At 40.7% G+C, this 22,361-nt stretch overlaps 3 protein-coding genes across 12 annotated transcripts in view; 1 reads left to right on the top strand and 2 right to left on the bottom strand.

The window, feature by feature from the left end:
• Positions 1-114: 114 nt before the first annotated feature.
• On the bottom strand, positions 115-10,075 carry LOC108627118 (RNA-binding protein 4.1). Of its 8 annotated transcripts, XM_026815305.1 has the most exons (10): positions 9,933-10,073; positions 9,062-9,090; positions 8,798-8,821; positions 7,944-8,286; positions 7,071-7,385; positions 6,412-6,631; positions 5,656-5,910; positions 5,359-5,415; positions 1,307-3,067; positions 115-365 (listed from the first exon to the last, which is right to left on the bottom strand). In XM_026815305.1, the coding sequence occupies exons 3-9, from the start codon at positions 8,816-8,818 to the stop codon at positions 3,028-3,030; spliced, it is 1,251 nt and encodes a 416-aa protein (XP_026671106.1). In that variant the 5' UTR covers positions 8,819-8,821; positions 9,062-9,090; positions 9,933-10,073; the 3' UTR covers positions 115-365; positions 1,307-3,027. The 8 variants fall into 8 exon arrangements, with proteins under 8 accessions (XP_026671106.1, XP_026671105.1, XP_026671109.1 ...); XM_026815304.1 differs by lacking the exon at positions 9,062-9,090; XM_026815308.1 differs by lacking the exon at positions 9,062-9,090 and having other exon boundaries at positions 5,656-5,790; positions 7,062-7,385; positions 9,933-10,072.
• A 274-nt stretch (positions 10,076-10,349) lies between these two features.
• Positions 10,350-11,564, top strand: LOC108627133 (selenoprotein S). The gene is made up of 5 exons (XM_018028214.2): positions 10,350-10,537; positions 10,692-10,835; positions 10,929-11,038; positions 11,117-11,246; positions 11,380-11,564. The coding sequence occupies exons 1-5, from the start codon at positions 10,504-10,506 to the stop codon at positions 11,460-11,462; spliced, it is 501 nt and encodes a 166-aa protein (XP_017883703.1). The 5' UTR covers positions 10,350-10,503; the 3' UTR covers positions 11,463-11,564.
• LOC108627132 (roundabout homolog 2) overlaps positions 11,250-22,361 on the bottom strand; it is a 24,684-nt gene continuing 13,572 nt past the window's right edge. For all 3 annotated transcript variants that reach the window (XM_026815296.1, XM_026815295.1, XM_018028212.2), the window contains exons 4-13: positions 19,905-20,058; positions 19,450-19,580; positions 19,100-19,366; positions 18,728-19,008; positions 18,046-18,621; positions 17,722-17,955; positions 17,271-17,609; positions 15,121-17,182; positions 14,849-15,043; positions 11,250-14,026 (exon numbers count right to left, since the gene is read on the bottom strand). In XM_026815296.1, the coding sequence (XP_026671097.1) occupies positions 14,007-14,026; positions 14,849-15,043; positions 15,121-17,182; positions 17,271-17,609; positions 17,722-17,955; positions 18,046-18,621; positions 18,728-19,008; positions 19,100-19,366; positions 19,450-19,580; positions 19,905-20,058 (4,259 nt within the window). In that variant the 3' untranslated portion in view covers positions 11,250-14,006. The remainder of the gene's footprint in view (positions 14,027-14,848; positions 15,044-15,120; positions 17,183-17,270; positions 17,610-17,721; positions 17,956-18,045; positions 18,622-18,727; positions 19,009-19,099; positions 19,367-19,449; positions 19,581-19,904; positions 20,059-22,361) is intronic.

Here is a 22,361-nt window from a genome sequence, read left to right as displayed (position 1 = left end):
AAAGCCTCTCACGAATTAAGTAGATAAGCCGTTTGTAAGTTACTAATAATTTTCATAGAAGAGTAAAGATATTCAGATCTTTCTCTGTACTAAAATGGAAATAGAAACATTCAATTGCTTAATGAGAAAGCTATGTCATATATTTCAATATCACATCTTACATTCTTAGTTAGAGTTGCTAAAAGATAGACATATTTTTTTCTGCATCTGTTGTTCCTTCAATTTAATTGTGTCGCATATATTTTCGTTGAAGAATAAATCCGCCCTCCTTAGTACAGGAAGAACTTCCTCACGTGATTAGGGACTCACAGTTCCAATCTGAGTTCATCTCATTGTCCAGTGCCACTCGTCATCCTGTTGGTAATCTACCAAAAAAATTGTATTATTTGATGCATAGTAAACCTTCACAGTTTAAATAACAAAAATACATATTCGTTGTGAAGTCTTAAACTATGTAAAAAATTTCTATTCTTCAATGTTTCGTTCGTTCATGTGAAAACTGTATTCGCATTAATTTAATCCTAATTCCATCCCATCTGATTAGAATTTTTAAATGTCAAAGTTGTTCCATGAAATAGTCGTTATGAATTAGCCTGTCTACGGTGTGATATAATTTTGAAGAAATGTCTTCCATCTGTTTAGAGGATCGGCGATTGATTACGAGTGCGTCAGTTACGAAGTATTAAGTCAACTGAACTTAATTAAAACCTAAAAGAAAATGATAATATACGGTTTGACAGGCGCACGTATGTAAAAATGAAGCTGAATAATAATTGTAGTTTAAGTAGATAATCTTATTTTGTTCGCATAGGACATAGGACGATTAGCTGAAAGTCGCTTGAAAAGAAAACTGAGTCGTACGAAATAAATAACATGTGAAACGCAGCGAATTCGTTGAAATTCGATAAAATCCACTATATCCATTACGATTTCAAAACTGAAAACGGAAACGTATCGTAAATCGAAACAAAGAGATCTAATAGACGTTTCCCTTTAAGAGATGGAATTAGAATTAACGCGTGTTAAATGCTAGAAGCACTTCGCCATCGCAGAATCATCGCAACAGTATTTTTTATCACAATCGATGATTGTAGAGACATATTTTTCTCGTAGTCTTTAAAATTTTCAGCGTTCGCAATGTACGTATATGTAAAACGACAAACAGGCATAATGCGCGCGGTGAGCGCAACATTCTGTTTTCAGATATTCTCGTAAATCATTGTAACGTTATAATTATCATGTATTTAATTTTATTCATATTTTGCTTTAACGAGCAAAGGGTAAAGGGCGCACGCGTTGAACATACCTTTAGTTTTAAATTCAAAGCACCGCCAGCTTTGAACGCAAACGCAATTCGTAGACACGTTATCCGCATATCGAAGCTTGCATTATTCACCAGAGTCGCATCTACGGGCCACACGCATAGGTAAGCGACTTGATATCGGTCTCTTCAATAATCGGACGTTGACAATGCCCACCAGGATTAGAGCAGCGCGCTGCGTTAACGCGCGTTTCGTCACACAATTCTAAAGTTTACGCTATCTAAGTATATTGTACAAGTAGATGTAGATTCCAGGCTTCCAATGACGTTCTGCATTTTTCTTTCATATATTACATTCTATAAGACGTCACACAATATTTGTTAATATTTTCGAACATCATTTCATTTAATAAGAATACCTGTTATTATCCGAAAAGTAAAGTGATCCTAAGAACACTGTACGCAATCTCGATTTTCATTCACTTGAATGTTCTCATCATATTAGAACACTCAGTATTAACATACAATCTTTCAGTGTTTTGAAAGAAACAAGCAAGTTAGATTTTGCAATGCAAAACGTCATTCTGATAATGATCATACGTGTGCGTGTCTCGGTTGAACGCGCGCTGGTACCTAGTTGACTCGCCGGAAAAACGAAAAATCTCATAGGTAACGATCACGAGCGAATCACATTTCATTTAATCTTGCGTATAAATCTTTTCAGCGAGCTCCATTATTCAAACAATCAATTAGTCAGCGTCGTAATTCTCGACGGAGAACAGAGAATGTTTTTAATAGAGAATTTTGCTTGAGAAAGCATAAATAGAAGTGCAATAGTATAGACGGTCAAAAGCAAAGGATAAAATAAATTTCTAATTAAATTACTTTCAATACGTCAGATAAGTTAAGAAAGCTTCTATGAATAAGAAGGCACGTGTATGTCTGTGTATAAAGAAACTGCAGTGAGGTGAATGTACTTGAAATCATTCTGCTAAGAGACGTAAAGATACATATACGGTTGAATTTTATTTTTCATTCCGTCGTAGGTACATTGACAACTTCTGCAAACACATTTCCTTGCTTTATTAATGAACATTTAAAACATTATCCAAGTTCTTACGTGTAAAAAAAAGATTATACAGAATTTTTTTGTTTGTTTAATAGCCTAAGTCACCCTCTTTGCTGATGCTATGTATTATAAACTAATATAACAAAAATTCTTTTATCCTAGTAATAATCATGTGACTTAAGATACGTAAAAGATAACTCAACCCACACCGTTTCAAACCCGGGTTGTACTATTACGAGAGAAAAAAACAAAAATTATTTAGGAAAAAAAACTACGAACACAAATCGCACAAAAATAATATATCCACTATTTGCTGAAAAAAAAATGAACGACATATAAAGTCCCTTGAGTCCACGTTTATAATGTTCACGTCGATCTTCTTCTCTTTTCTCTTCAAATAATCGTGGTTGTGTGTGCTTCATTATTTTATTCATTGTGTTGTTCATATTTATCTGCTTCTTATTCTTACCGTACCTTAAGTTAGCGTGTTAAACTTTAGATCTATATATCGTATCTATCATTATACATAGTATCGTATGTAATGGTATGGACTCTGTGTGTCGGACGCAGGGCAGTTCCTAGGTATTCGATTCCGTAAAGCGAATGACCACCACTAAAGAGGCATTTTTTTTTATTTTGTTTTGTTTTTGTTTTAAGGGAGCCTTGCGCATGCGCTTAGATTCGCTTTAGTACGATTTTAGTACCTCGGTGGCATCGCGTCTGCCGGACCTGGGAAGCTAAAAGGTCAAAAAATGAAAAATCGCAGTATTAATTTCTTCATCGCCTTGCGGCGTAACAAGCTGGAAAGTATAAGATGTAACACTGATCTGCGCGAATACGATTCTACGTAGCGAAAATTCAATTATTTTCCATAACGGCAGTGTCTTGCGTTCACACTGTCGTCTGTCAATGTCCAATATCGTCATATCTGTACAGAATATTTCAAAACTGTGTGCTATGACTGTTACAGTTGAATTCTGTGCCTCTGGATCAGTGGAGATCCATTGCAAAAATAAAAATTTGTTTTCTGCAATTATTAGAGTACGACGTAATATAAAATCTTGGAAAGCTAAGGTAACATTAGTTTTACAGGAACTCTTTTTAACAGATTTTCACGGATTCAGAGATGTAGAATCCATTTGTAACAATCATGACATAATTTTGAATCCTGTACGTACGTCTCGATTTTCTTTTCGCAACGCATGTAACACACATTTGCCGAATAACACACAACTTCCAGACCTGGATAAAGCGTACCTTGTTTCTTCCTTTTGATCGGATTATGATTTTCTTTTTATACAATGTATATTTATAACATTCATACATCGCCTCTCTAGTTATTCTTAATTGAAGGTATTTATTTAACGCGTGAAACATATCATTCATCACTAAGAAATAATGATAATAAGATTGCCTTTTAAATAAGTTTTTCCAAATTAAACAAGCTTTCCATTATTGCATCACAAAATTGAGCAAGACAGTAAAAATGTTAAAATAATTTTTGTATTTGGTTCTCTAAAGATGATCATGAGAATTTCAATTTTACGTCCAGGTCTGATTAGTTGTCACATGTTTAAGTTCGTTTTTATCGGCGCATCCAAAACGTTTTTTGCCACAGCCGCAAAATTGTTATCGTCGACGAATATCGGCTTCGAATGCCCCGAATAGTTTTCAGAATTAACGTGCTCGAACATATATGCGAAAATGAAAATTTCTGTATGATCTTGGTGAAAACTTTCTGTTATTTTGCCCGATCACTTGCGGTTGTAAGTATCGGCAAAAGGCGCATTAGGCAAGGTAACGCAACGCAATTTTCGTAAACGGTCAACCCGGGGTTGACTTCTCTTCTCACTGAACGTTTCGAAACGTGCCACGCATTTTCTTTCTTTTTGTATTGCGATATTCTTCCAACACGATAAAAGGAAAGAGACTCGAAAACGTAAACAGATTAAAATCGATGCAGTTTCGTAGCACGAGCAGAAGAATATTGCGTGCCTCTGGAACGTCTCTTCGTATCGAGTACGTGTCGTTTAACGGCGCAGTGTGTCGTAACGCATTACGGTTCTATTTGCCAGCATCTTACCATATTATTCGTTAGATCAATCACAAACATGTCGAATCAAGTAAACGCTGATTCGCAGACTTTTATCGCAGAGTACATAAAAGAAGAGAGGCAGTATTACCGAAAATGAGCTTTTATTGCCTCACCACGTGTACTGTAGTTAAATATTACTTTATAGTTTCCAATTTATCTAGCTTTGGATTAAGTTGATCTGTTCATTTATCATTCAATAGCAATATTTTGTACATTTTTTCATAACAGAAAATTAGCGGCGACTCGATAATTTTTTGCTAATGATACACCACTTGTCGTAGGATGGAAATAAAAAGAAGTTGACATATTCAAGAATATATGTGTATATATATATATGTATATATATAGAGAGAGAATTCTTCTGTTAAAAATTAATTCAAGCATGATCTCGCGGTTTATTTCTTATAATCAGCTATTCAGGGTGACAAAATCACACATTTCGACTAGTACAGTTATTACGCGACTAGTATAAGTGAAAATATTCTCATTATAAATTTCCAATAAATATGAGTAACTTTGACAGGAACTACTTCTCTTCTCTTTTACACTCAACACTAGAAAAGTCGCAGAATGATTTTTCTCGGCAGCAGAGATCAATCTTGTATCGTTGTATGCACAAATATATACGCTTTACACGATCAAGAAATGATTATTATATTCTCGCGCTGAGTGTCACACCTTATACTTTTACAGAAAATGCTTTAGCCTACTTCGATCCGCATAAATACGTGAACACACACTAAGATCAGTGTTTAAACGAACCGAATGACGTTGCGCAAAAAGAGCGTGGTCGCCTGAGTAACGAACAATCTCATTCGCATAAATTAGTTATCGCTCTTCAACGCTGTGTGATCATTGTCACATTTAAAACGCATTTCGTGTAAAAAGTGTAATTTATGAATAATATAACGATAAGAACAGTAAAAGACTTACCGTCCGCCGCCACGTGGTGGACCATATGCGTCTGGTCTGTCGTACCCTTCAGTATAGCTGAAATAGAAATTCAAACTAATTTACACACTCTATATACGACAGAATTCAGTCATAAATTATCAATTTTTATATTGTACATTTTTATGCGTTTATAGAAAACTCAATTATGTAAAAAAAGAGTATAGAATGTAGAATGAAATGATATAATTAGATAGAATTCCGTTACATACTTCTATGATGTAAAAATGAATGAATACGATATTTTAAAGAATATATCATAACAAAGGTTCTATTTACCTTCCACCAACAGGTGGATATCCACCACTGGGAACAGCACTGCCAGGTCTTCTACTGAACATGTCTGCCTGTGGTCCAGGACCAGTACTGTAACTAGGTGCCCCAGTGCTGTAGCTGGGTCCAGTACTCATTGGCCTGTTAAATGGAGGCATATCATTAACAGGGGGACCATCCCTCCTGTCGTAGGCCATCGAAGCTCCCTGACTTACCCCCCCGGGCCCACCCATCATATCCCCAGGCCCGCCCGGATAACCCCTGTCATACACAATTGGGATATGTTAACTTATTTTCACTCTATCCTGCATAATGCACCACGATTTTGCTCAAGCGTAACTGTTGATATATAATGCGATTTGCGCGTCTTCAATTAGTGTAAGCATTACAGGTTAGAATAAAAATGAAGTTCCATTTCATAACTGACGTGTTGAAACCTTGTCTCAAGTATTGCGAAAAATGTGTTCAACAACACTTTACTCAACTACTGAACCTCCCTAAAGCCTTTCTATGAACGTTTCTCCATTCGAAAGCGCACGTTGTGTTACACGTATGTCTCAAAAGTGATGAAACTCAAGCAAAATTGAGGAATTCAGAACAAAATTAATTATCGAACAAACGCTGTTAATGAAAGCACCAATTCAATTTACTGAGTTCCATCACTTTAAATTGCGTATACGATACATGCGTAAATATTTATAAAAAGATATGCCCAAGTATTTAAACTAAATCTAAGGGATTAAAGCAAATAAAATATATTACCAGTGGCTCTCATCATATCCTACATCTGTGTAGCCTGTACCATATCCAGTTGTGGCAACAGCAGCACCGCCGTTTCTCATAGGCCCAGTCGCGGTTCGATCATAATCATTTCTAGCTGTATAATCAACTGTGCGATTTGCACCAAAATTATCTGTACGACCATAATCCATCGGACCCGGTGCGCCACGATTAAAATCACCAGTCATACCACCTCCGACTACTGCAACATACATATACAAGCTACATTAGAATAATACTTCTACCTCATCTTTTATAGTTGTTAATTGCAAAAATAGTTAAAGAAAGACTTTTAGATTTTCATTGTTATTTTATTTTGATAATATTTAAACTACTGATAATAATACCGTCAAAATAATGATAAAGTTGTCTCAGAATGTTTGAAGTAAATATATTCAGAATTTAAATAAGGAACAAAAATATCTATGTATAAAGTATAAAATAGCCTGTAATCAGATGGCATAGAATGGCATACCGAATTTTAACTTAAATATCCTCTTTTAAAAAGAAATAGGTTTAAAACTTGTAAGATTACGAAATCTAGACTGCTGATACACAGTTAAAATTACACATACCACGTACGTAATCTGATTACAAGAATATGAATAGTAGGTGAATAAAAGTCATACTACCATAATTACCGTAATCTGTCCTCGCTCCAAAGTCAGCAGCGCGGCTATAGTCAGTTCGGCCATAGTCAGCTGTCCCGGTTGGTCCGTATCCTCCGACAGCTCCCGTCGCTGGTCCGTATCCTCCTCCCATCCCCTGCGCCGTGGATGTGTAGCCCATAGCCGCGCTTCCAACATTTTGACCATAGGCTCCGCGATCGGTGTATCCAGTCCCAAAGTCAGCCCCACGTCCACTAAAGTCTCCAGCGCCACGATTGTAATCGGTGTACCCCGACGCGACGCCACCTGCAGCAGATCCATCGTAACCAACGAGTTGGATCGGAAGAACTGTAAAGCATGCCGAGATATCCAATTTGTATTTTAGTCTGTATTAAAAAAATTACATATGTATATTATAAATCATACAGATTCTATTTTCTCATTGCGATCAAATGCTTTGTACTAGGCAAACATAAGAATTAAATGTAGAATCTAATAGAAGAAATGTATAATACTTACATTTAATAAAAACACATATTGAATGTAATAATATTTATCAACTCTTCAGCCACGGATCACTGTTTTTACTGTCCCGTGTTAAATCGTCGATTGATTTTACTTTTTATTTGGAATTGTTATGCTTTATACATGCATGTAATACAAAAACTTAGGGAGAATTCAATTCAATATGCAATGTAATAATGACATGAAATTCTTCAAAATTAGTGGTACTTCACTAGGTAGATGCACCTGTGACTGGAGGATCAAGTGTAGGATAGAGCATATTTGTTTAGGAAAACTAACGGTTTTAACTAACAGTTTCCACAACAGGAAGACACAGAATATGATTTTAATTAGCAATGAGAAAATAGTAATAATTTAAAATATGATAGTAAATTTACTTACCTCTTCTATCATTGTATGGTCCCGGACGAGCGTCTCTACCACCGTCTCGTCCTCCCCTACCACCTCTCATTGGTCCACCTCTTCTGTCTCCATCCCTGCGTCCTCCTCCTCCGCCACGTGATTTGCCAGTTGACTGTTCCACATTGATTGTCGCTCCTTTGAAGTTGGAATTGTGAAGTGCTTTGATCGCTGCAGCTGCGTCTTCCTCGCGTGCCATGTGGACAAACCCATACCGATTCATGACATCGCATTCCGTTACCTCACCAAAACGTAAAAATAATTGTCGCAACTCATCGTTGCGACAATTTTCTGGTAACCGACCCACAAATATTTTTGTTTTTCTCTGCAAAATTGAAACGTGCAATTAACAACACTTATCAGCTCTTACGTTTATACATGTATAATTTACGTGATTATAATAATATGTGCATGCATTTACAGATTACCAATTATTAAATAAAATATTTACGTTTGTCTTGTACCTCTAATATCGACCATACTCCTCTTTGAAAAAAGTATGGTGTCTGATTGAGAATTTATCTCGCTCAAAATTTTTGCTATCAAAAATTATATGTAACAATGATAACGTAATGTTATTGAGCTTACGCATAAATTATAATTAAACGCTGACATGATTTCATTTAAATTCGTATATTTATTATATACGATGTATTAAAAAAATAATATAGATGAAAAAAAAATACAAAAACACAATACCTTACGTACCTAAATTCTGCCATTTAACTTATATTAATCATTTATTAGATAATATAAAATAATATTATACATGATAAATAAACGAGATGAGCAAATAATACAAAGTGGATAAGATTTACTATTAGCATTGTTCTTACCGGTTGATTAGATGAAACCATTTTCTGAAAATAAAAAAAATAGTGTCGTTAATTAATACCATACATTTATCATGGTAATCTTCACTATTAAATAATTACATTTAATATCTAAGATTTATATTAGCTAAAGCTAATTTTTCCAATAAATCTTGAACCTTTTAAAATGTCTTGTTCTCTTTAGTACCAATTGTGCATATAGAATAACGATATTCTAAGATAAATGCATTTTGAAAAGCCTGTTAGCAATTATAGTTATGTACGTACATATTAGTCTATTAAAGTCTCCTCTGATGCTATAAAATGATATAAATACACATATAAACTTAGGAACAGAATATCTGGCTACAGAGAGAGTTAATTCCATAGTATCCATGTGAACATGCTTTGTTCATTCTTAAGTTAGATTTATTAATGTCTTTAATACATGTAGTATTATTAATAAGTTTCATAACACGTGCATACGCTAGTGATTCATATTTCTGATTACTTGAATAACTTCCAAATATTAATAATTTATATGTACAATGATACAATTTTAGACAACTTATAAGAGCATCTCTATGTTCAATATTAATAAAGAAATATAATACTTTTCTGGTATCTCTTTAGTAGCATATTTTTATGATAAAACACTTCAGTAATGAAATTTCTGAATTAAAAATGTTAGAACAGGTGTTAAATTCGGCAAAACAATTTTATTTTACTTAATTTTTCATCTAAATATTAAATGAAAAATTCATGAACTTCGAACTATTGGAGATATAAGTGAAATAAAATATTTTTTAAAATCATTGTATTTTTTCCGATAAACATAAAGGACGCTTTATGGGCACTTCAAGGCCATAGAAATTATCAAATTTCATCCATCGTGGAGACAAATAATTCACGTTTTTTGTAAGCAGCAAACGAAATAATTAGCTAACGTACAATAGCTTCTCGCTATACGTTTAACGTTGTATAATTGGATACTCTAGCAATTAGGGAAAACGAAAGAGATATCTAAAAACAACCGGCCCTTGGTTTACCCTACTAGCTAACGATACGCGAAATCCAACGATGTCTGCCGAATTACGTATCGCCCCGAAACGTTCCCGTTTATCAAATATCTATTTTATGACGATAGAATGATACTCACATGTGACTGCGACGTTTTGGCGAAATTAAATTAAAGTAAAAAGAGAAAATTTTCGTGACGCTAACAGCGAAACGAGATGTACGAAATGGCGTCCACAACTTCCACCTTGAATACTTTTTTGACGGAAAGCAAGCAAGAAATTGTTCCGTGCTACGTGTTGCCACTCTCAATACAGTCGACGAAAAAGTCACTAGATTTGAATGTGAAGTCACAACGGTGAGAGTACGTTTTTGTTAAAATTTTGAACTTTTACTATTCTATTATTCAAAACAGTCTACGAACAAGATTGTCTAAGTTAATAAGACTGTCAACAATTGTTAGGTTTGCCGGTTAAAATTAATTGACCGGTACGCGGTGCGGTATTTATATTGAACTCATAAAAACGCACCGTGTTCAAAGATCATGCCGTCGTTGACTAAAACTGACTAGCACCACGAACGGATCACGAATCACGACCACGACCACGATTATGACCAGTTGTTGTCGTCGTTGACGTTGACCTGGTTGACACCTGGTTGACAATTGTTCTTCATTAAGAACTCATTAGGGTCCATGCGAGGAAAATCGAAAGATGAGTTATTTTCCAGATTTCTATCTTAACGCTAGTAAGTACATATTTGCACCTAATTTTGCATTTCTGTTTAAATCTCCTCCAAACGTAGCTTAAACTTGAAATTTTAAATGCCTTTTTAAAATTCAAAATTTTAAGTTTAATAGAAATACAATTAATTCGAAGATGTATTTTCAAAATTGATGCAGTATGGAGCGGAATCGCGTCGATCGGATGGTATTTAGTTGCGGTCGCAATCGCCTTTTGGTATGCATTCCCTTATTTACGAGAAAGATATTCAGCCTGGGTCATAAAAAAGGATGAGCAGGATTACGCAGCAAAATATCATAAAAGTAAAACGACCATTTTATTAATATTTGGATATTGCTACATCGTACTGTACTCGTATAAATATATATTAATTCATCCATCGGTTCATTATTCAGATCCTGATCTTTCATTTATGAAAGAAAGATTGTCAGCTGTGGAAGCTTCGCGACAGAAAATGCAGGAGCAATATGAAAAATGTATATTTGTGCAAAAAGAGGAAGCAGAGGTAAATTATGCGATTTCGTTAGCACTGTACATATGTTGTATCGCACAAACTATGTTCTCGTGTGTTGATTTTTTCTAGAAAAAAAGAAAAGCTAAAGAAACGCAAAGGTTGCACATGGATAACAATTCGTTAGGTAATGTATTAGGACGTAGAGACGATAGTGAAGCTTGTTCATCATCGGGAAATAAAGAGAAATCATTGAAGAAAGGTATAGTATACGTTCGTGGATATGTCCATAATTTATACATGCCTATGTACACGCGATATACTTCGAATGTACAAAACAGCCATCTCAAAAAACTAGCGATCGACCGATGCAACATTCTCGTTAATTTTCATAGAATACAATCCACTGATGGGCGATGGTTCGAGAGGATATCGACCACCCAAACGCTCTTGTTGCGGGAAAGGCGGTTGCGGATAGTTACGACCATGCAAGAGTTCGCGTTTCGATACATTTACGATTTTATATTTACCTAATGATACGATATATTTGATAAAAATAAACGTTAGAAAGAAAAACCGACGAAATCGTATAGCTAAAGGTTTCTTGTCCGGACGTGTTGTTCCTCCCTCTCTTCGATCGTCCGTTAAGTGTAGATTCGAACCGAACATACATCTTCTAACTAGAATCGTAAATGTAGAACTAGTCGTAAAAGGTACGGTAAATGGTCAAAATTTCAATACCGTTCGTTTCTTCGTTTTACTTTTTTTTGCTTTTTTCCTTTTTATTAATAATCGTTACTCATCGTATATCATGTAACGCTCTTGTATATCGTCTTATACGCATACGTGTAGTACTTGACAGTAAGTAATTATTATTACTTTTTAATTTATGTATCTACATTTGTGCGCGAGCGTTCGCCCGTACTCATATACATACATTATTACTATTTAATCCGCATACGCATCGATTCATCTACTCATCATTACTTTACTTTTCGATAACGCGTTCAAATCAGACACGATCGTTTGTTTCGTAATAAATAAGTTATTGCCTACGAAAATGCTTACGAACGAACGATTTCTGTTACCCGCTAATCCTCCTGCTCCTGTCTCTCTTTCTGCGCGCACTCGTTATTTACAAAACGCAAAGAAGATTTAAGCTAACTAACTCTCATCAGCCTTGGCATTTAAATTTAGCCTTAAACTCTAAAAGATTCGTACAAGTAACGTTAAAACTTACCGAATCGCACTGATCGGAACATTTTTATTCAGCGTTGGCGGATCGTTCGATCCGAACGGTATTTGAATGATATGACGATGAATGGCGAGTCGCGACATCAAAATTTTCTTCATTCCACGCTCTCTTTCTCTTTCTCTCTGACGACGAACACACACAAACACACACAAACACTAATCGCTCGATCGCGGTTTCGGATTCGCGATCTTTCTCGGTAATTAGACTATTGGCAGTGATCGGTCGATCGAAAAATCGGTTGAAATCACTCGTGAAAGCTTCTTTAAACTTATTCTCCCTCTTTGAGATTCGTTTATGTACGCACGCACATATACGTATTTTCATACGTAAGCCGTAACGTTCATACATAATTATTCGTACACACCATGGTACTCTCTATGCACGAATCAAATTCGACACGATTAAACTGTAAATTCGATTTAGGTTTTCGCGAACGGAAATGTTTGTTGCGTATGACGGTACATATGTAATATGTAGTATATGCATTCCGATGTTTCTTGTTGCATTTCGTGTTTAATATCGTGGTTTGCCGCCGTCGCCGGCACAGCCGCGGTGTCGTATTCGTAATCAGAGATCGAACGGAGATGCAACGAATGCGAGAACGAGCGTACTGCAAATCGGAGTTTAGAAATTACGCGAGCGCGATGTACTCGCAAGGTGAAAGCGACGAGTCTCCAGGAACGTAAAACGCGAATGTGGAAAAAACTTCAAATCAACGATCAAGCTCTTTCGACAGGAAGGAATACGCGAATCGCGACCTATATACGTATCTTTCGTTCGACTCGAAGCGATCGCGCGTAACACGACATGTGTATATGTATATGTACATACGATCGGAGTTTGAAGCGAACCATCGTAACAATCGCGCGATCGTGAGAAACTAGAAAAATAACGTCATTACATACTCGTTTTCTTCGCTGATTGATAGGATGGTTCAGCACACGGTACACTGCACACGGCGAACGATCAATTACTCGCTGCGACCTTCTATCTCGTTCTTGATGGAAGGGACGTCGCGAGTTATTGAGTTTCGGCACAATATTATTTTTTAAACGACTATTAAAACTGTAATCGATACTAGTTTCCCTATCGTCGTGGAAAACTTTAAATGCCAGTTTATGTACACTTTCGAACGTGCTTCTTCCTCGTCTTTCCCATCTTATTCTTATTTTTATTCTTAGCCTTACGAGGAATCTAGATTCTTATGGAACGATCATTTATCAATCGTTATAAGTCCGATCATGTTTGGCAAACTCGGAGCGTACACACACACACAGTCGAAACTGAACAGACTATCTGTCCAACAACGAGAACACGATGAATAATTAAAATATACGTTCTACGCGACTATATTCGTCCAATTTCAATTTAGATATTTTATCCCTACGCGTAAACGTGCTACAAAAACGAATCCTCTTCCTTCTTCGTCGTCTTCTTCTTTTCTTATTTTTATTTCACTCTCATTCTTTTCGTTAATCGTACTCTCCGTTAGTTCGGTTTTTGGTTTCGGTCCGGATGGATGATCGTTCTTGTATTTACACGAGTTACGAAACGATTTCGATCAATTCACGTTCGTTAACTTTTCTTCTTTATGTGACGCTGTTTTACTCATCTCGAATCACATCGCGACGGCAGTAGTGTTGTTCGGCAGTGTTTCGTCGGCAGTGTGCGGTCGGTCGTGTTTCGGCGTCTATCCGTTATCGTTTCTCGTTTATTTTAGATCAATTTAAATCGCGAGACGCGACATCGTTCTCTTTTCTCCTTCTTTTACCGGCTCCTCCTTAAACCTAAAAGTAAACTTAAGCTCAAACTTAAATTCGTGGAAATAAATGCTAAGCGTCGGGAGAAATTTGAGCGATTCCAACGAGCGATCCGAGTAGCTAACTCTGTATATACTTATATGTCCGTATGCATGTACTTACATACTGTTGCGCGTTCGTACCGCGTAACTGTTTCACGTACGCTCGTACGTAGGTCGACGAATCCTCGCACTTTTCGTCGTCTACAGTCTACGTTTAGGTTTCGATGCAAGGATTCGTCCTTATCGTTTAGGAACGTTATCGCATCGAAAAATAACAGGAAAACGTAACGCGGAACTTGGACTTGACGAAATATACGATGTCCGTAATGTACAAATGGCACCGTGTCGCGTCGGTCAAGCGTGTCATCGTTCATCGTTATCATATCGGCGATCGACCATCGTTAATCGGCACCGCATTCGTGCTTGAGCAAAGGAAGAGAAGTCGGATTATGGGCAAGCGATTTCGCGCTAGACTTGATTCAACAACGTAGAAGCGCGATGGTCGAAGGAGCAGGGAACAGCAGCAGAGGAGAGGAGAGAAGAGGAAATAGTAAACTACGTGGTACGTCGTTGAGTGCAATTCGAAAATCTCGAGCAGCAATAAACTTTATCGCGTATGCGCGGAATGGATCATGGTCGATCTTCGTGTTCGTAAAGGTACTTTAAAAACGTTGACGATATCGTCGCGCGTACACCGATGGTACTCGATTCGTTGCGATCGAAGTAAAACTCGTCGCCGAGTTCGTGATCGGATTGTAAATCCAGCAGGTTTCATCGGGTCGATTTTGTATATCCTGTTAATACTAGCCATCGCGGAGATCGGTCGGTGGACCGCATTCCGTAGGTGCTACACCTCCGTTTCCACTACTGCCGCTGCCGCCAACGAAAAGGTTGTTCAACTTGTTGTACCTTTGACTACCCGAACTGCTGACCGTGTTCGAACACGAGGAATTGTGCTGAGCGTTGCCTGAGGCGCCGATTCTTGAAAAACCAGCCACTTTGTCTGAAAGAAACGAAGATCGAATGTGAATGTCGTCGAATTGCACGGATGGTGAAGGAAGAAGGATGAGTGTACGATACCTGTTGCACCTTTCCCACGGTTGTGCCTCCTCTCTTGCGAACTCACGCTTCCGGATTGCCTCGGTGGAAGGCAAGAGTAATTACTTTCGCTGCTGCTATACGTGGGCGATACGGTTCTGACGTTTCTTCTACGCGGACTCCTGCCATTTCGATTCCGAAAACTCGCCGTCGTCGTCGTCTTGCCGTGAAGACAATTCGCGAACTGATCGTTCGCGTACTGCTCGATAGTGTTCCCGTACAGACAACTGGACTCGGAACAGGAACAACAGATATCCGAGTGCGCGTTCGAATCGCACGACTTCCTATCCCATTCGTCGTTCTCGGGTTGATAGACGGAGCAGTTCTGAAGTTCGTTTCGCCGATAAATCTCTTCGTTTCCCGATCCGAACGATCGTTCCGATCGTCGAGAATCCGTTCGATTCGCATGCCTATACGCGGAATCGTAATCGTCTAGCGGCGATGAATTTCGCTGACCGTACAGGAGAGAACCACTCTCGTATTCGTTCTCTCGATTATCCTTGTACGAATCATAGCAATCGAATGCTTGCGGGAAGACGGGCAGCGAAGGTGGATTCGTTTGCGGCGGCAAGCTGGTATATCTGCTTTGCTGGTGACCGCTGTTGTTCTGTTCCGTTCTTGGGCTATCGAAAGATTGGGACTGAGATTGTTGTTGGATCTGGCCGGTCGGACCATTCCACCCGATATTCGATCCTCCTAGATTGTTCGTTGTTCCCCTGATTGGAGGACTCGGCGGACTTTGAGAATTCCTCGATCCAGATCCGGAACACACGGATCTCCCGCAGTCACCACTACCGCCGCCACCCGAATTCGAACTCGAACTCAGACCTAATCCCAGAGCTAATCCGGAACCAGCTATCACATCCAGATCGTTTTGTCTCTCGATGCTTCTCTTCCCAAGATGAGGGCTGAATGCTGTTTGATGTTGCTGTTGTTGCTGCTGTTGTTGTTGCTGCTGCTGCTGCTGATAATGTGGATGGGGCTGGTGCGATTGATGCTGTTGCTGATACTGATGCGGCTGAATCGGATACGCGGGATGGTGATGGTGATGATATGGGTGCTGATGCGCGTGCGAATGCGTTCGGGAATGGGAAGAACCGAGGGATACCTCGAACGAGGGTGGATGTTCTGGCGGAGGTGGTAGCATGTCGCACCAATTCGGAGGTTGGTTCTCGTTCGGCAGCGGCATCCTGTATTGCGGGTGCATTCTTCTTTGCGCTTCCATCGCCGAGTTATCGTCGGCATTGTAAACGCTGCTCGCGTTGTCGCTACTCGGAGAGACGGTCGATTTGTTTCGATCCAAATTTGAATCCAAACTCGAATAGTCTGGTTTCAAGCAGGAATCGCTCGAATTCGACTTACGGCCAGTGGTCTCTATCGAATCCGGGCTACGAGCCGGCATGCAAAGCGTCGTCGTTGCGTACGGTTCTGGCGGCGCCTGCTGCATCTGCTGTTTACGAGTATTATAAAACGTGGTTAGATTGACCTCGGCATACTCCGATCCGGCCATCCCGACGATTCCAGGCGGTAGCCCAATCTGATTTTGATTGCTCAACAGCTTCGTCTCACAATCTTTGTCAGTCGACGAAGCCTGAAGCGTGTTGTTCGTCGGTCTCCAACCCCGCTCTAGCCACAGAGTATCCTTATTCAATTGACAAATATCGTTCGCCGTACCGACAGGAACGTTCAAATGGCCGAGCTGTTTGCTCATTGCTTGTCTCCGTCGAACATAAACTGCGGCCAGGAGAGCCGCGATAACAGTTAACACGACCGTTATCATTAGAATAAGGAACCAGGTTTCACCGACGACGGACGCGTTCCTTTGACTCGGATCCGTTCGCGGTGGTAGCTGCGTTAGTTGTCCCGGATCCATGTTCAACACGGTCGGCTCGGAAAAGGGTCCGATTCCTACCCGAGTCAATCCGGCTACGCGCGCGGTATACGATCCACCACTCGTTAAGCTGTTGATGATCACCGATGTAGTCGACGCGTTCAATGACATTTGACCGAGAACCTTGTTGCTACTGTTGCTCTTGATTTGGATCTGAACGGATGAAATTATTGCGAATTATAATAGATACCGCCGTGTATCGTGCTACGTACGATAATAACGGGACGCAGTTACACCTTACCTTGTATCCTATCAATTGTCCATTTTGTGTGCTCTTTGGGGGCGGGGACCAACTGACGAACGCCGAGGTAACGTTTATCATACCAACGTGGACGTTTTCAGGTGCATCGGAGGGTACATCTTCCAGTGTCGTTGCCAGATACACGTTACTTGGCCTACCTTCGATGGTCTTGTAAAAGGGTACTAGGAAAAACTCGTAGCGCGTATATTTGTTCAGATTAGTTAGGACGTAACTGGTCGCGCCGGCATTCATCACCGTAACCATTTGATACTCTGGTTTATCGGACACTTCTCGATACCTTATGTACAAGCCTTCGACCAAATCCGCAGCTCCGAGTATCTATGTCCAAGAAAGGAGAAGAAAATTAACGCAATGCGATCATGACGCTAATTTAGCTTCGCCAGTTCGGTTCGCGTGAGATTCGAAATTATGAGTACACCTGGTCACTTACATCCCACACGATCTTCACGCTAGTGCTGCTCAACGGTTGAACATCTTTCAAATAAAGTATGTCGTTATTGAGACGATCTCTCGCTCGAATCAATTCAGTCTGCGGGATCGCGTGCCGCTGATCGAGATTGGTCGTCCGTGCAACGTCCGAAAAGGGGCCAGGAGCGGATAGACCGTAACCATTTCGGGACCGAACAACGAACACGTAACTCGTATCTGGCTTCAAGTTCGTTACCTGCAGAGAAGAAAAAAGTGCTGTCATCGAAACTGCATAGTATACATAATTACTAATTACCTGATAAATATGCCGGCGTGGTGTACTTACCGTATAGATATCGTTCGTGATTCCTGTCCCCGCAACAATCCAACCGGTCTTCGGATTCGTAGCAAAATACTCGACAGTGTAATCGATTATCTTGCTCGCTACGCCTTCCTGATATCCCGGACTCCACGTGAGCGTGACCGCGTCGCTGGTTGCGTTCACTATTCTCGGCTTACTCGGACTCGCAGGAAGCAGCGATAGGTCCGGGTAACCGCCGCCGCTAGCTCCGCGATAACTAGTACCCGATCCCGTTCCCGCCGACGGGCTAACCGTCAAACTGGCGGTCCACGAGGTGTTGCCCGACTCGGAGGATGCGACGCACTTGTACATGCCTGTATCGGCCAACTGAACATTTTTTATGGTCAGAGTTCCGTTCATCGCGATCAAGAATCGATCTTCTCCGGTGCTGGTGGATCGTCGGCGCAGCGGCAACTGCTCGTCGTTCTTGTACCATCGGATCTTCGGTGCGGGTCTTCCGAAAGCACGGCACGGCATGTAAACGTCTCGTTTAGGGAGCGAAGTTTGATTCATCGCTCCTACTTCTATTATGGGCGGTGGAGCTTCTTCGATCGACGTAACCTGAATCGATCAATGTTCAAATATTACTCGACTGCTATCAGTTGCTTTTCAAATGTGAAATCGGAACGTGTTGTGTAGCAGATGTAGAGATTCGTCGCATGTTTACCTGAAGAAAAACCGTCGCCGTACTAGCCCCGGCTTGACTGATCGCGCTGCAGACGTAATGACCCTCGTCCTTCCCGAGGACTCCTCTGATCTGCAAACTTCCGTCTTCGACGATTTTGTATCGACCTTGATACTCGTTTCCGGGGAACATCAATTCCTGGGAGCCTTCGCGCGTCCAAAAGATTGAAGGTTTCGGCGCACCACGCGCCGCACAAGAAAACGATACGTTCGAACCGACGCCGACTATCTCGTCCTTTGGAAAACTGGTGAACACGGGCCTTGCTGAAAATAAAAAATCGAACCATTTAGTAAAATGGTAGTAAATAAGAAAGATAGCAGCGCGTAGCGGTAGATAGCCGGGTTTCACACTTACAATGTACGGTCAAAGTCGCGCTCGCGGATATAGCACCAACGCCGTTCTCGGCATCGCAAATGTAAGTGCCTTGGTCCTGTGGCGTCACCCTTTCGATTCGCAGACTCTTGTCATCCAAGATGTGCGCTCGACCTATCGGCATCTTTCCGTCGTTCCGACGCCAGAGGATCTCGGGTGTAGGATCACCGCCCACGCGGCACGCAAATTCGGCCGTTTGCTCCGACAGGACGGTTTGGTTCGCGGGAGTCGACAGAAAGAACGGTTTCACTAAAAATAAAACGGAGACGAAAACGAAAATTAATATATACAAATATACGCTACAGTAGCAGCATATCTACGTGTCCAGTTACCGTGAACTGTAAGCGTTGCAACTGCAGACTCTTTCACGCCAACCATATTCTCGGCGAAGCATTGATACTTTCCCTGGTCCGTTTGCCGGACATCCGAAATCATCAAATTTCCTCCATCCACCAAAGTGATACTGTCAACAGACGATTATAAGGGCGATGTGTATACGCGAGACAAACTCGAAAGGAAAGCGTAGTCAGATGCTTCGAAGCCTACCGAACAACGCTTACCTGTGCTATTCAAGGATCGCCGCACACGTGCACGCGCGTATTACGATTTACGAGTATGCGGTACTACGTAGCCTACAAGTACACGTTACGTACGCACATTCGCAATGGACGCGTACCTTGCGCGTACCCACATATATTATACATCGTGACTATGCCAATCGAGGGAACGTAAATCGAGAGACACATAGGAAACTTATAGAAACAAACGTATAACGCATATAGCATACCGTTTAGAACCATCCAAATCAATCGGGTGTCCATTCTTCCTCCAGTGCAACGTGGGCTCCGGATGGCCCCTGGGTGGTCCACACTCCAGCAAAGCGGTCTCTCCGGCTGCGACTCTTGTATTTTGTGGTTCTGCTCGAAATTCGTCCCTCAGCACTGCAACGATAAAATCAAATCAGATCTGAACGCTCTCTTGCCAATCGTCACTTTATTACGAATGATCATGTCAAGTACAGAACTATCGTTATATCCAAAACGAGCAGATCGATCGATTGGACGTTCGCAGATCTCGCAGGAATGAATGATGCAATTGCAGAACTCCTTCGTTCTTTTCCCTTAAACGTTTTGATAAGATGAGTCACGCGACATCTTACATATATGTATTACATATGCATGTATTAAATCGGAGACGATAATGACACGATTAAAGCCAAGCTCCGCTATGCTCTGTCTGTTTATCGTTAGCGGCTGACAGAGTCCTATAGTTGTATTCGTGCAATACAATTTGAACAGTTTTCATCTACTCGTTAACGCCTCGTCTACCGCCCCCTTCTGCCTGTTTCATTTTCGCTTCTATTTCCTTTCCCGTTTCGAAACGCTTACGGCGCGGCGCGGGACCAAAACGGCCTTATCACTATACAAAGGGGTCAAGACAGGAAATTGTTCTCTTCCCAGGATACGGTGACGCGCGCGCTGGCGATACGTATGAGGCGTGTCGCGAATGAAGAGCGACGGCCGATGCTGGCAAGTCGGACGAATAGGTAAAGCTTGATTCGGGGTCCGAGTCGAAACAAAGAACTACGCGTGTGTAGTACGCGATGGTAATGGGAGGCAAAGGACGATAGGGGGAAAAAGACGAGTTGGTAAAAGTACCGACACGGAGAGAGAAGGGAGGAGGGAGTAGGAAGAGAAAAGAACGAAGGGTGAAGTTGGTGCGTATAGTCAAACAACCTCCAATTAACGGACGCTAGATCTGGAGCGAAAGAATTGAAGGGTTCTTGGATCTCCCGTCTCTCACCGTCGTCGTCTCGCTCGTGACGCATTTTTTCTATTCTCACCCTTGCCGGTCATACCAGTATATACAACCCCTTAGGCTTTTTTCGCGAGCCGCAGGAGCCAACTAGTACTAATGAGAGACCCGCTGCTCCCCGTTGCCTGTTTCCCGTTTCTCGTTTCCTACACGCGTTCCACCTAGACGCGTGTGTACTTAACGCGTGCACGGCTCGAGTACGGAGGAGGCGAACCGTACCGGCGCTATCGGAATCGCCCGCTTCGCACCGTTTATTATCAAAAAACCGCGAAGATCTCGTTATAAAAGTGACGAACGATCGGAATCGTTGTAACACTGCAGCGTCGCGCCATGCAGCACGCGTTCAAAATATCGTTGTTAGCTTATTCGAAACGAGAAAAGTTTTGGTCGAACGTCGGTTTTGTTACCGTATTTGGATATACGTAATTAACATAATGGCGAAAGGACCGAGGAGGCTAGAAAGGGCGAGAAAGAAGCAAAGAACCGGGTCTGGGTAGCGGGCCGGCGATACCCGAGCAAGTACATAAGTACACATGGAAGGGATATTCGTTTGGTAGGTAAGCTAAGAACGCATTCAATGCAAATGGGCTATCAAGGGCCATCTTGGTATGGGTATGCGCACGTTAGCATGTTGCGCGACTCGGTTCGCTCGATTATATACATACATATATGCATGTACGTCGTACGTATGTACTAACACGTACGCGTGCACGTACTTGTACTTTAAGTATGGACAAGTATGCATGCACGTATGCGTTGCCGAGAGCCGAGGCCCGAGACCCGAGACGAGAGTTTCTCGAAAGGTGACCGCGCGCGGTTCCTCTACTCGGTCTACTCTATAATCTATACTCTATACGGATACACGTACGGACGGTATGTCCGTATACGGATAGTTGATCGCGAATCCATATACATAGGTAGGCGTAAGTAGGCGCGTTTACTTACTCGCCGTAGCCGTTCTACTCACCCACCGGTGCACCGAATATTATTTTTCAACGAACCAGCCAACTATTTTTCAAGTCCTGCATTTTGGTAACTCCACTTTTAGTTTCGTTGACGACGGATTAAAGATCTCACCATTTGGAAATTTATCAGAAGAAATAACGATCAAGTATGCGCAAAGATCACAGACGTGAGGAAATATTGATAAATACCGTGAAAGTGAGCGAATCTCTCTGCTCGTTAAATACACGCATAGTTGTAACATAAATCTTCTAGTCTCTAGTCAGCGAAATTTAGAGACAAGTGAACGTATAAAGCGGAGAACTATTATTCCCGTTACAGCATCTATAACAGTTTTGTCTAATTAAGGATGTATTGGCTATACAGTCAATCCCAAAAGTTTATGTACCTTAGAAAAACGCATTTCCTATAATTAAAAATAGTGCACTGTTCTTCTAATTTCGATATTTAATGAGTTACATATGAT

The sequence above is a fragment of the Ceratina calcarata genome, unplaced genomic scaffold (assembly GCF_001652005.2).
Source record: "Ceratina calcarata isolate Rehan_Ccalc_2016 unplaced genomic scaffold, ASM165200v1 scaffold44, whole genome shotgun sequence".
NCBI lineage: Eukaryota > Metazoa > Arthropoda > Insecta > Hymenoptera > Apidae > Ceratina > Ceratina calcarata.
This window is presented reverse-complemented; position numbering and strand designations above follow the sequence as displayed.